Raw genomic sequence first — 12,040 nt, 5'->3', positions numbered from 1 at the left:
GGTTAAAGCACTGCACTAAGAAACTAAAGCCACTTCCGCATGAGTTCGATCCCCGCCTGCCCAGTAGGAGATCCACATGGCGTGGCAGACCTCTCCTGGCCAGCCCGCTACTCCCTTCAGCAGTGTACTTCGTTGATCTGCCTGTTCTGCTCCCCGCTCTGTCTCTGGTGAATCCTCTCACCCTCCGCATCTCTGACCTGTACCCCAGTTCTGTATACATAAATAAATAAATCTTTAAAAAAAAAAAAAAAAACTTAGCTCTGGTTTCCTTCAGAAAACAAAAAAAGTATATTTACAATTAAGAGTCCAAATATTAAGAAGAAAATACAAAAAATTGACCTCTGGTTCTTTTTCACAGAATGGAGTTACAGAATTTTAATTCCTGGTATTCTCTCTCTAATTTCTAACAAATTAAAAATTTAACCCAAGTTAAGGGTTAAGAAAGATTGTTCCCTCTAAAATGTACGCTGTCTTCTTCAAGTATGATTTACCTAATAATATTTCACATTAACTTACTGAAGATTTTCAACATCCTGGCAGATCACAGGAGGTAGATTTTCATCCTTCAGGGCTTTACTATCCCTAGGGAAAAAATGGCAGAAAGGTATTAAAACACTGAGATTATAAAGAACTGATGACTAAATTTTAATAGAGTATATGTTAAGCTACAATAAAATAAAGCAAGTATTCCCTATCCCCCTTTATAGTGTCCTTGGGATAATTTCAAAGTTCTTTATAAGGAACAATAAATTTCTTGATCTATAAAGTAACCTTAGCGATTCATATGAAATGAAGATTTCTTTTCTAAAAAGATTTGCATTACTATAAGTACACTTAAAGCATCTGACTAAATGTCTAAAAATTAGAAAAATGCTATAAATTGAGTAAGATAATAAAATTCCCACTAGCTCATAAATTCAAGTGAGATTTTATTCAGTTCAAAAATATTAAAGTATTAACTAAGGAAAGTTTCAGAACTCATGAGATTCTCAAAATAATTCACTTTATTTTATCATTTCAACTTATGCTTCAACAAAACAAGTCCAAGCAACAACTTAAGAAAATCTGAAGTGTTTAATACTTACAGAAGTAAGCTATCTTTATCATACTGTATCTTTATCATATTCATTAAATCATTAATTAATATTTCAGTCTTAGATCTGCAATTATTTCCTTGATATAATTCTAGGCAAAGCTGTCTTTCTCAGTTTCTTCACATATGTCAAAGGGCTAAAATATACACAAGATGTTTTTGAGGTGTGAACCTTATCACTACTTGTAAATGTTTTCACTAACGTACATAAGTTAGGTTAGTAAATACAACTGGTATTAAAAACAATGATCTCCAAACTAAATATGACATATATGGAGGTTATTCTCCCTCTCCACTAAAAAATAAGTGGTACTGGCATAGTAATTTATATATAAAGTAAAAAATGTGTGTAGGCTTTCATTTTATGTATAAAGGGTTCTCCAAGAGTTAAGTTTCAAGAGTTTTTCAATATTTAATGAGTTAAAATTTATAAAAATATATTTGTATTTACAATATTAAACCAACTTTCTAGAAAGAATTGGTTCAGAAATTTCTTAAAGCTAGAAAGACTTGACCTTTCAAAATCTTTCCAGAGTATACATTACTTTACTTTTAACAGGAATTAAGTAAGAATTTATTTTTTCTAAATGTGTTCATGGCTCAATTTACTTTCAATCACACAACTTGCCTACAGTTGATAAGTAAACTCTTAATTAAAATACTTTAAAGCTTAAATTGTAAACTTACTCTGGTCTTGTTCCTGTTTTATCACCTAGGAAATATAAGAAGCTTCTTGTAAAAACAGGTAACAATATATTCCAACTTCAAATTTCAAGTTAACACAAACAAAAGAGTATATCCAGAAATTGTCATGCCTGTCATGAACTCCAACCATAACATGTAATGGAGACATGTTTATGTACATAAAAAAGAGTTATGTGGGGCCCTTCCTGGCGGCACAGTGGGTTAAAGCACAGCACTAAGAAGCTAAAGCCACTTCCGCATGAGTTCGATTCCCACCTGCCCTGGAGGTGACCACATTGCGCAGCAGACCTCTCTTGACCCTGACCCTGCCCGCTGCTCCCCTCAGCAGTGTACTTTGTCGAACTACTTTTCTGCTCCCCACTCTGTCTATGGTGAAGCCTCTCGCCACCCCTGAGCCTCTGGCCTATACCCCAGTTCTGTATGTACAAATAAATAAATCTTTAAAAAAAAAAAAATTTCCCTTACTCCTTTGCCTCAATTTGTTCTTTCCAATGGAATCTAAAAGTAATTATAACAAAGAGAGGAATCTCTCAGGCATAAAATAAACATAGTTGGAGGACACCAAAACTCATACAAATGAGTAAAAAAAGCTGCTAAAACATCTAAAGCTCTTTTTGTAATAACGGAGTTGTTACAAAGAACTAAGAAAAAAAAGAAACAGGATCTATGTTTAGATATTAGTCAATTTTCACTCAAAGAGAAGTAAACCCCCAAATTTTTAAGTTAAAAATTATTTTACCAACTTTTAAGATAATAATTTTTATACTTAATAGTATCTCCTTATAACTAAACCCTATGTCGATTGAAAAAATTCTTGTAATTTTATGTAAACACTGCATATTTTACAACTCCAATAATTAACTCATTTTACAATTTTCCAGAGATTCAGAGCACGATGTACAGGTTCCACTGAAACACACTTTTATTAAAAAAAAAAAGAAAAGATGTTGCAAAACAAAATTTAAAAATCACACGCATGACAAAAATACACAAAGCTCTTCAAAATGAATCTGGGTTCACAAATTTTCAAAAGAATATTTAGTATGGCAAAGCCCATAAAGGCATTTTAATACTGGTTGGTGGGTAAATAAATTGGTAAACCTTTTCAGGAAAGCACCTTCACAATTTATACCATGTCTCCAAATTGTCCCTCTCTTTAAGCTAATGGATCAATTTCTAGGTATTTCTCTAAAACTTCATAATAAATTCATAAATCTAGAAAGCAATCCTGTGTCCTTGGTTCTATTAGGCTTCACAAATAATAACCCTCAAACCAACCACACAAAATAGGTACAGTTAGTACCCTCATACTTATATAGACAAACTAAAACAAAGAGAGGATAAATAATTTGAATAGGGTCCGCTCCTCAAACTTGCATATTATATCCCCCTCTCTATAAGATGCCCAACATGATGGTAATTCCCAAAGTAAAGAAATAGAAACAAACACTAGTAATAGGAGATGGTTGACTAAATTATGCTATATCCACTCATAAAATTGGTATTAAGCAGCATTAAAATATTTTTAAAGAATACTGACATTGAGAAATACATGTGATATATTACACCAGAAAGAACAGGTTAAAATCCTGTTCCTAATTTAAAAGAAATTACAACTATCTTAAATAGTTACATAAAACATGCACATAAAAATTATAGTCTTCTACAAAGATAAAATCTGTACAACACATACAACCTTTATGAAATACAATGCAAACAAACAAAAGTAAAGATTTTATAACTGAATATATAACTAATGATCTTCCAGACATAAGAATTTAAGTTCCTTTGTCAGGACATAAAATTATAATAAACATTACTTACTCTTTTTATCTGATGAGCTACTAAAATCTATGCCACCAAGGCCCTCGTTGCCTACAGTTGAAGTAGCTGCTGTAGTTCCCAATGTTAAGCCTAAAGCATTCTGTCCAAGTCCTACAAATAAGTCAAACATCATTTATAAAGTTCACTGAAAGTTTTTATAACAATTTTCCCTTACTGACCAAATTACTCAAATGCTTTTAAGTTGGATCCCAGATATTCTTCATACTTAATTTAGACAATTACATGAAACAAATCTAAACATGTTATTAACAAAGACTAAAACTACTACTGAACACTACAAATTTCTACATGTTATTTTAACCAATGTCTTTTTTCCCTTCTTCTGACTTGTTTTCATTAAACATCAGAATAAATGACACAATAGAAAAACATCAAACCACATCCCTTTCTGGAAAACACCAAGTGTTAGACACATATTAGTTATTTATTCAAACTTCTGAAATTAAACAGACATTGTAAATTAGCTTAAGTACTGGGAATTCTGTGATTTTACCATGTCAGCTTTTCCTAATATGTAAGTCACTGAGCAGAAATCCTTACACTATTAAGAGGAAGAGAGCTTTTCTCACTTTCACAAAGACACACTGGCTTTCTTATGTTGGCATTAACTATATTGCAAGTATTCAAAATATCTGTGAAATCCTTAAGATAAAGTTAATTTTAAAATTAGCATGAAATGAGAAATCAAAACCTAACAGTGTGCTCTGCCAGCTAAGTTGAACTTCAGTTGTTTACCCAGTGTGAATGTAATAAAATTACTTCATACTTTTGTTTTAAAATCTTGTTTTGAAAGCATCTTAGAATCCCCAACCTATAATGGAAAGTCATTCCTAGAACCAGGGTTTAAAAGGCAAATTGTCAGCCCTCCCTGGTGGTATAGCGGGTTAAAGCACAGCACTGAGAAGCTAAAGCCACTTCTGCGTGAGTTCGATTCCCGCCTGCCCTGACCACATGGCGCAGCAGACCTCTCCTGACCCACCCGCTGCTCCCCTCAGCAGTGTACTCGTCGATCTGCCTGTTCTGCTCCCCCCTCTGTCTCTGGTGAAGCCTCTCACCACCCCTGAGTCTCTGGCCTGTACCCCAGTTCTGTATGTACAAATAAATAAATCTTTAAAAAAAAATAAATAAAAGGCAAATTGTCTTAGAATGAATCTAGACACTACATGATCCCACATATTCAATTACCATTTATTAAAAAATTTCTCTTAAACATTAACTGATACTTAAGTAGATCCTTCTTTGTTTAGAAAAGTTTATTTCTAAAATGACTAAGGTATCCAATTATTCAAGAATTATCATTTCATAAACCAGTTTCCATACTAAAAGGAAAACACAGGTTAGAGAAAGAGATAGGCTAAAAAGATCAAAATAAAGTGAATATTAGTATAAATTCAGACTATACATGTAGAAAAAGTACTACTAATTACCTGATGTTGCTGTGTTTGTACTCTGGAAAAGTGAACCTCCCAAACCAGCTAAGGTCCCCCCTAAAGAAAGGCCAGCTGATGCAGTTGTAGTTGTGGCTGCTGTTCCACCCAAATTATTTAGAGTAAATCCTGTGGATGCTATATAAAGTAAGATTGTAAACCTTCAAAAGGAAACATTTCTATGAAAATGAAAACAAAGAAAGTATAAATACTCTAAATTAAAAAAATAATAATAAACGCCCTAATATCCACAATAAACTGATTTTGGGGGGAAACTACTCACTAAAGATAAAACTATACCTAAGAATAAAGAGAAATAGTAGCTTCAAGCAAAAAGTGTTTGGGGTATTACTAGAATGGTAATAAAAACTGATTCTAGACTGTAATAAAGTTTTCAACCCAAGCCCACCTCTAAAATTAAATAAATTCTAATGCTGGCAAGGTTTATACAAATTCTTTCTTTGCCATTCTCTGATAGAGGAAATGTTCCTTGAAAATAATATAGTTATTAAGTTTTGCAATGTACCTCTCACCCTCTTCTGCTTAGCTCTGTAAATACAGAGCAACATCCAAGACAACCTTTGCTGCTTAATGCCCAATGCTGATCTACACAAATTAATCTTTAGTAGATCAAAATTGCTACATGATTAAAGGTTTTCCCAAGCTACTACTAACAAAGGTGAATACCTATGTTCATTAACTAAATAAAATTAAAAGTCAACATAAAACAAATTTTTCCACCTGACTTACCTGCTGGAGTTGATGTCAGAGCAGATGAAAGAGTCAAACCACTAGCTGAGGTAGAAGTAATAGGCAAAGCAAAAGGTGTGGCAGATGCTGCGGGTTTATTAAAACCTAAACTGAAACCTGTTGTAGATGCAGATGTAGTGGCTGGAGTGCCTGTTTAAAAAAAAAAATCTCATTTTACCATAACTGTCTATCAATTATACTAATTTCAATCAGGATCTCTAAGTTTGTAATCCTACTCTTTTAATAAAGATATAGGTACTTGCACATTATAAGAAAGAAAAATACAGAAGTTGGGCCCAAATAGGAAAATACTGAAAAGATGGCCCAGTGTGTTAAGAAAAAAATGAAAATCCAATCAATGTGGTAACAGTGAAATCCAATTTCAGTTCTACCCCTAGATTTACCTAAAATAGCATTTATCCTTCTTTCATACTGAGTAGAAAAATAGTCCTTCTCATCCAAAGTACTTCCTAAGGTTTCATTCCCTAAAGTCCCTTTTCTTCCCAAAATATCTCACTCACTTTCAGAACTTCAGCTATAGGTACATGTGTGTAAATCAACATCTATCTGAAAATCCACTGGCTAGCTTTACCTCAATATACTTTTGAGCATCTACAGGTCTTTCTTAAAAAAAAAAAAAAAAAAAAAAAAAACAAGTTTCCTCTAAATTTCACTATAGTCAATTTAGTTGTTCAGGCCAACAAAGGCAATCATCCTAACATGCTTTCTCACCCTCCCTTGTATTCCATTAGTCATAAATCCTGTTAATTCTACTGCAGAGGCATTCCCCCATTACAAGTATCCTTAAAACCTTACAGAATTATTTTGCTTCTGTTATCAATCTCTTCCACCTCCAAGCTATACTTGGAATTATGCTACTTCCCAAAAAAGAGAATAAAATATCTGATGAGAACCATCTTGTCAGGTTGCCATAGGCTCTACAGTTTCGTGGAAACTGCCTTGGCTTTTCTTACTCTAACTTGCTCCTCAAAACGTAACTCTTCCTACCATTCTCACCTCTAAATCCTTAACTCTGACAACAAAATATTTTTTTCTATTCCCCTGGATCCTTTTGATTGGAGTTTTCCATTTTCCACTCCTTTACCTGGAATGCTTTATGACCCCAAAATAAATTACCACTTTCTTCTTCCTCTGCCTTCCAACGTAGCTTTCATACACCTTTTAAAGCATTTATCAGGTTACACAAGAACATACTACTATATATGCCTTTCCCCTTTACCTCACAACAAATTCACAATGTCTTGCTCATGCACTCAGTAGTGTCTGCCATCATCAGTATCATTCTCACCACTTCTAGTACTATCACACTAACACCTATTACTGAAAATTCAAGGTCAGAGTTAGGAAGCAGTAATGTAAGACTTCTTAATTAAAGATATGTATAAATGACCTGCATTTTGGCATCTCCTGAAGGTACTGGAAAGAGGTCAGTAAGTATACTTCACAACTGCCTTACCACATCTGGGGAGTTCCTGCCATAGTATAATTTTGCAATCACCTATGGGTTCTAACTGTATGCCACTATAGTTAATCTTGTCCAAAACTTTGGCAGCAAGCAAACATGTTTCCTGTTGAGGACAGGTAAGTAGTACTCAACTGAAGAAGGTCTGCCACTTTATTTCAATTTTTATTTTTAATTAATTTTGAGGTTAAGGGACATAGGTGCTCTGGGTTGGACAAGTTGTTGTGATAGACTCCGAAGTTGTGTGAACCTATCTCTCTGTGTCATATAGTGATGGGTAAAACAATGTTACCTCAGGTAAATGAATAAATAGGAGAAATAAATAATTCTGAAGTCCCTTAAATCCCTTCATTTTTATTCATTCATTATTTATAGAATCAAGATTCAAGGCAGGCTGTAACCCACTTATTTACATTCCCTTTGACATATCACTATACATAAATACATTTTTGAGCTAAAAAGAAATCCAAAAACTTTTAGTCCAAGACCCTCATTTTATAGATAAGAGCTACCAGATAATATATAACTGAGTAAGGCTTCACAACTATTAGCTATGACCAGGTTTAATTTGATGCTTTCTCCACTGAAAGAATTCAACTGGAAAAAATACTGTGAAATAACTTTCTACAGAAAAGCCATTTTTGTATTTAAGTTTTCAGAATTAAAAAAGTCTATACAGTCATTGATTATTTAAAACATTCGAATGCTGGAAATTTTTGATGAGTCAGTACACTGTAGTCATTGCCTTATATGCTTTCTTCTATACCCCAGCTCTGTGAAATATTAGGAAAGAGAAGAGTAGAAACCAACAGATTTGGGTTCTTTCCTCAAAAGTTCTTACCCAAAGTTAATCCTGTAGTTATAGTTGTTGCTATTCCTAGGGACAGAAAAAGAAAGAAAACTTAATAATCAATAGAAGATGTTTTGTCCTAAGGGCAAGATCTGGAATCATCAAAAAGTGACAACGCTGATGGCAGGATCACTATACCCCAGTACCTTCCACCATAAGTACTAACAGGACATTCTCCCTATGGCAATGGTTTCCATGTGACAAGCTACATGTAATTGGATTAATTAGGGAACAGAATTTGTTATTATTGTTATATTTGTTATTATAATAATACAATTATCACTTATAACCAAACTAGGTAAGGCAGAAAAAGCTACTCCAAACAAAACACGGGCACACAGAACTGTCTCAAGAAGTTCCCTGGCTAGTCTCATATTTATTCCTGAAGTTCTTCCATTTCTACATGTTTTAATTCAGATTAGTAGGTCACTGCAAAAGATAACAGAGCCCAAAAGAATAAAGAGTAAGTAAGGTGCAAACTTTTAAAGTGGTAGCTCCAGTGAAATGTATCTTTAGCTTATAATTAACAAAATACCTGTATTATGAAAACAAATGTTATTACTGAAATGTCCATCAGAAACTTTTACCCCTTGCTTTTTCCCCCAATGAAACAACTGTTTTAATAATACAAAAAAGTAAGCTCTTTTAGGAATACAAGTTATATTATAGCAAAACAGTATGCTGATGTCCTATATATGCTAAATTACTTTTATGTTCAGATCAGTAAACTTGACTTAATCTTCACAAAGGTAAAACACTCCACTATATAATATAAATGAAAATTTTAATTACTTTAATTCACTATAGAAAGGAATAGCTTCTTTAATTCTTTAAAGAGGGGTGTGTGTGTGTGTGTGTGTGTGTGTGTGTTTCCCTTCCTTACAATAAAGTAGATCATAGCTGATGATTAGGACTATACTTATACTATACTTAGTGGTACTTAATTCAAATCCATTTTTCTTTTTACCTTAGTATTTACCTTTTTTCTCAGTCTACTATCAATGACAAAGAAATAAATCAAGACAGAACATGCAAAAGAATAAAAATCCTAATCCCACCCCCAGCAAGTGTGATAATCTGCCTTACCTGTATTTGTTCCTCCTAAAGTGAACCCAGTGGTAGGTTTTGATCCAAAGAGTCCAGTTCCAAATCCACTTGAAGGAGCAGATGTAGTTGCTGGGGTTGCGGTGCTTCCAAAAGTTCCAAAATTGAGCCCCACAGAAGGGTTGCTTATTTATAAGAAACACAAAATAAAAGTCTACTAGAGCCAATATTTACTTAAGAAAATGAAAATTAACCCTCCAATACTATTTTCCTGACTTAATATATCTTAATATACCTCCACAGGTTACAAGAATAACTAACAATTTGCCTATAGGTCAAGTTCAAATATTTTTCTGTCCTCTTTACAAATAAATTCACACAAAAATTAATCTTAAAAAATACAACACCAGACTCAAGAAAAGCATAATCTAAAGCAATTAGAATCTCTGATCCCAAGTAATCATAAACAAGATCTCACACAGTCTGCTCTGACCCATTACAGACATATCCTGGCAAGAGTAAAATGTACAACAAAATTATCCTCTATTAAGAGACACAATCTTCAAAATTTCTACCAAGCTCCACAGGCCCAAATTTGCTATGTAAAGCTGTGAGAACAAAAATGCTAAAAATTTGACTTTTCAAAAATTATGAAGGAGAGTTAAGAGATTATAACACACAGAGCAGGAAATCCATATACCCTATATATTTATATTTATTGATTTTATCCCTACCCTTCTATGTAACTATAATCACTATGAGAGAATACAATATCAATTTTGTTTTGTTTTTAAGTTAAAGTTTGGATCATTTCCTTTTAAAGGGAAGGAAGCTAGGTTTCGGTAATAATTCCCTAATATGCTGATATCTGTGTGGCATTACCTCACATTTTTGAGTCTCTTCTCATTTTCAAAATGGGAATAACTGTACCCAACTGTTCCCATAATCTAGCAAGATTTTTACTAAACATGAGATTATACAGAGAAAATTTATTACCCTCAATAAATGTTACTACTATATAATTAATATAATTAAGAATGTTTATTAATTCAATTAAACATATTATGTACAAGATAGCATGCCAGATTAGTATGGATAGGAGGAGCTTGTTAAGGAGATAAAACTTAAATTAGTCACCAACACTAGTAGGAAAAAGGAGAATTCTAATTATATCTTAGTTTACCACCAATTCTAAAAATGCCCCAAGAGCGAATGTGTTTGCCCTTGGATATATGAAATACAAGGGTTGGTAAAGTGGGCTGAAAGGTCTTACTGACAAGGAAACACTGATCTTTGAACACTTAACTGACTATATTAAAAAGGTGATTTAAGAAACATTACTAGAAAATTTTGAAGACATCAAATTAAGAAAAGAGATACTATGCTCCCTTTGCCCCCAAATAAGGGACCCCATTTGTTTTTACTGTTACCCATAAATATACAAAAGCTATCCAGCTAAAGCATATGTGTTTAGAATGAAACAAATGAATTAAAATACTTTAAATTTCTTAAGAACTGAAGACACATTGTTTCATAACTAAAGTTAAAGACAATACTAAAGAAATGCCTAAAAATGAAATCTTCTTATTCTACCAAAGAAGCAAAAGAGAAATTTCTTCATGTCAGAGAAATGTACCTATTTTACCAAAAAACAAGCCATTTCAGATCTGATCAAGTATTACCTCAACCCAGGACTCAATAGGATGTGTTACAGAAAAGTTGCATTGATTATAGCAGGCCAGAAATACTGCCTTAACTTCTTCCATTGTTTTTTTTTTTTCTTAAGATTTATTTATTTATGCATACAGAACTGGGGTATAGGCCATAGGAGCAGGAGTGGTGAAAGGCTTCACCAGAGATAGAGTGGGGAGCAGAGCAGGCAGATCAACAAAGCACACTGCTGAGGGGAGCAGCGGGCGCGTCAGGAGAGGTCTGCCACGCCAGCCATGTGGTCACCTCCTGGGGCGGGGATCGAACTCTTGCTTAAGTGGCTTTAGCTTCTAAGTGCGGTGCTTTAGCCCACTGCGCCACCAGAGAGGGCCTTCTCCCACTGTCTCAAACACAATGGCTAACATTAATGGAAAATTTATCAAGTGCTGGATACAATGCTAAATACTTTACAATACTTTACATGCTTTATCTAATTAAACAACTTTTTGACATAAGTACACTCCTTTTCCCACATGTGGGGACTGAAGGTGCAGAGTAACTCCCCAAAACTGATTTACCTATAGATAGAGACCATGGAGCACTTAAAGCAGTCGGGTCTCCAAACCAGTGATCTAACCGACAGATTAAACTCTCTCTTTTGTTAATTTATACAAGGACAGATTAAACTCTCTTTTGTTAATTTATACAAGTCTTTCTGAAGTCCACCTAAACTTTTCTACTTGATTACTAATATTTTCTTTACTCAATCATCTGCAAATTATTTATTAAAGCCCTTTGTATACACTAGGCACTGCTGTCACAGGATCTGAAGGTGGAGTAGTAAATAGGACACAGATCCTACCCGTAGGATGTTTCCTGTCAGTAACAGAAAGATGAATACTTTCACTCAACAATTATGTATGGCGTTCTAGGTACTCTGTCTGCCTGAAAAATGGTATGAGAATGCCTTCAGCATTATGGAGTTTACATCCTATTGTTGGAATCAGATGAGTCAACAAATGAATTATAATGAACTGATTACAATTGTGTTAAAATGCTCTGGTATGGCCCTCCCTGGTGGCGCAGCAGGTTAAAGCACTGCACTGAGAAGCTAAAGCCACTTCCGCATGAGTTCGATTCCGGCCTGCCCCGGAGGAGACCACATGGCGTGGCAGACCTCTCCTGACCCGCCC

The 12,040-nt window shown here is 34.0% G+C and overlaps 1 protein-coding gene across 3 annotated transcripts in view; it reads right to left on the bottom strand.

The window, feature by feature from the left end:
• The window catches only part of NUPL1 (nucleoporin like 1), a 34,413-nt gene that overhangs the window by 19,707 nt on the left and 2,666 nt on the right, over positions 1–12,040 (bottom strand). For 2 of the 3 annotated variants that reach the window (XM_004680153.2, XM_012723365.1), the window contains exons 2-8: positions 9,240–9,382; positions 8,145–8,180; positions 5,821–5,970; positions 5,071–5,208; positions 3,623–3,733; positions 1,781–1,805; positions 517–582 (exon numbers count right to left, since the gene is read on the bottom strand). In XM_004680153.2, coding sequence (XP_004680210.1) covers positions 517–582; positions 1,781–1,805; positions 3,623–3,733; positions 5,071–5,208; positions 5,821–5,970; positions 8,145–8,180; positions 9,240–9,382 — 669 coding nt within the window. The remainder of the gene's footprint in view (positions 1–516; positions 583–1,780; positions 1,806–3,622; positions 3,734–5,070; positions 5,209–5,820; positions 5,971–8,144; positions 8,181–9,239; positions 9,383–12,040) is intronic. The other variant, XM_004680154.2, reaches the window with a different exon arrangement.

The sequence above is a fragment of the Condylura cristata genome, unplaced genomic scaffold (assembly GCF_000260355.1).
Source record: "Condylura cristata isolate star-nosed mole 26May11 unplaced genomic scaffold, ConCri1.0 scaffold00010, whole genome shotgun sequence".
Classification (NCBI taxonomy): Eukaryota; Metazoa; Chordata; class Mammalia; order Eulipotyphla; family Talpidae; genus Condylura; species Condylura cristata.
The sequence above is the reverse complement of the archived record's forward strand: the minus strand, read 5'-3'. Positions and strand labels throughout refer to the sequence as shown.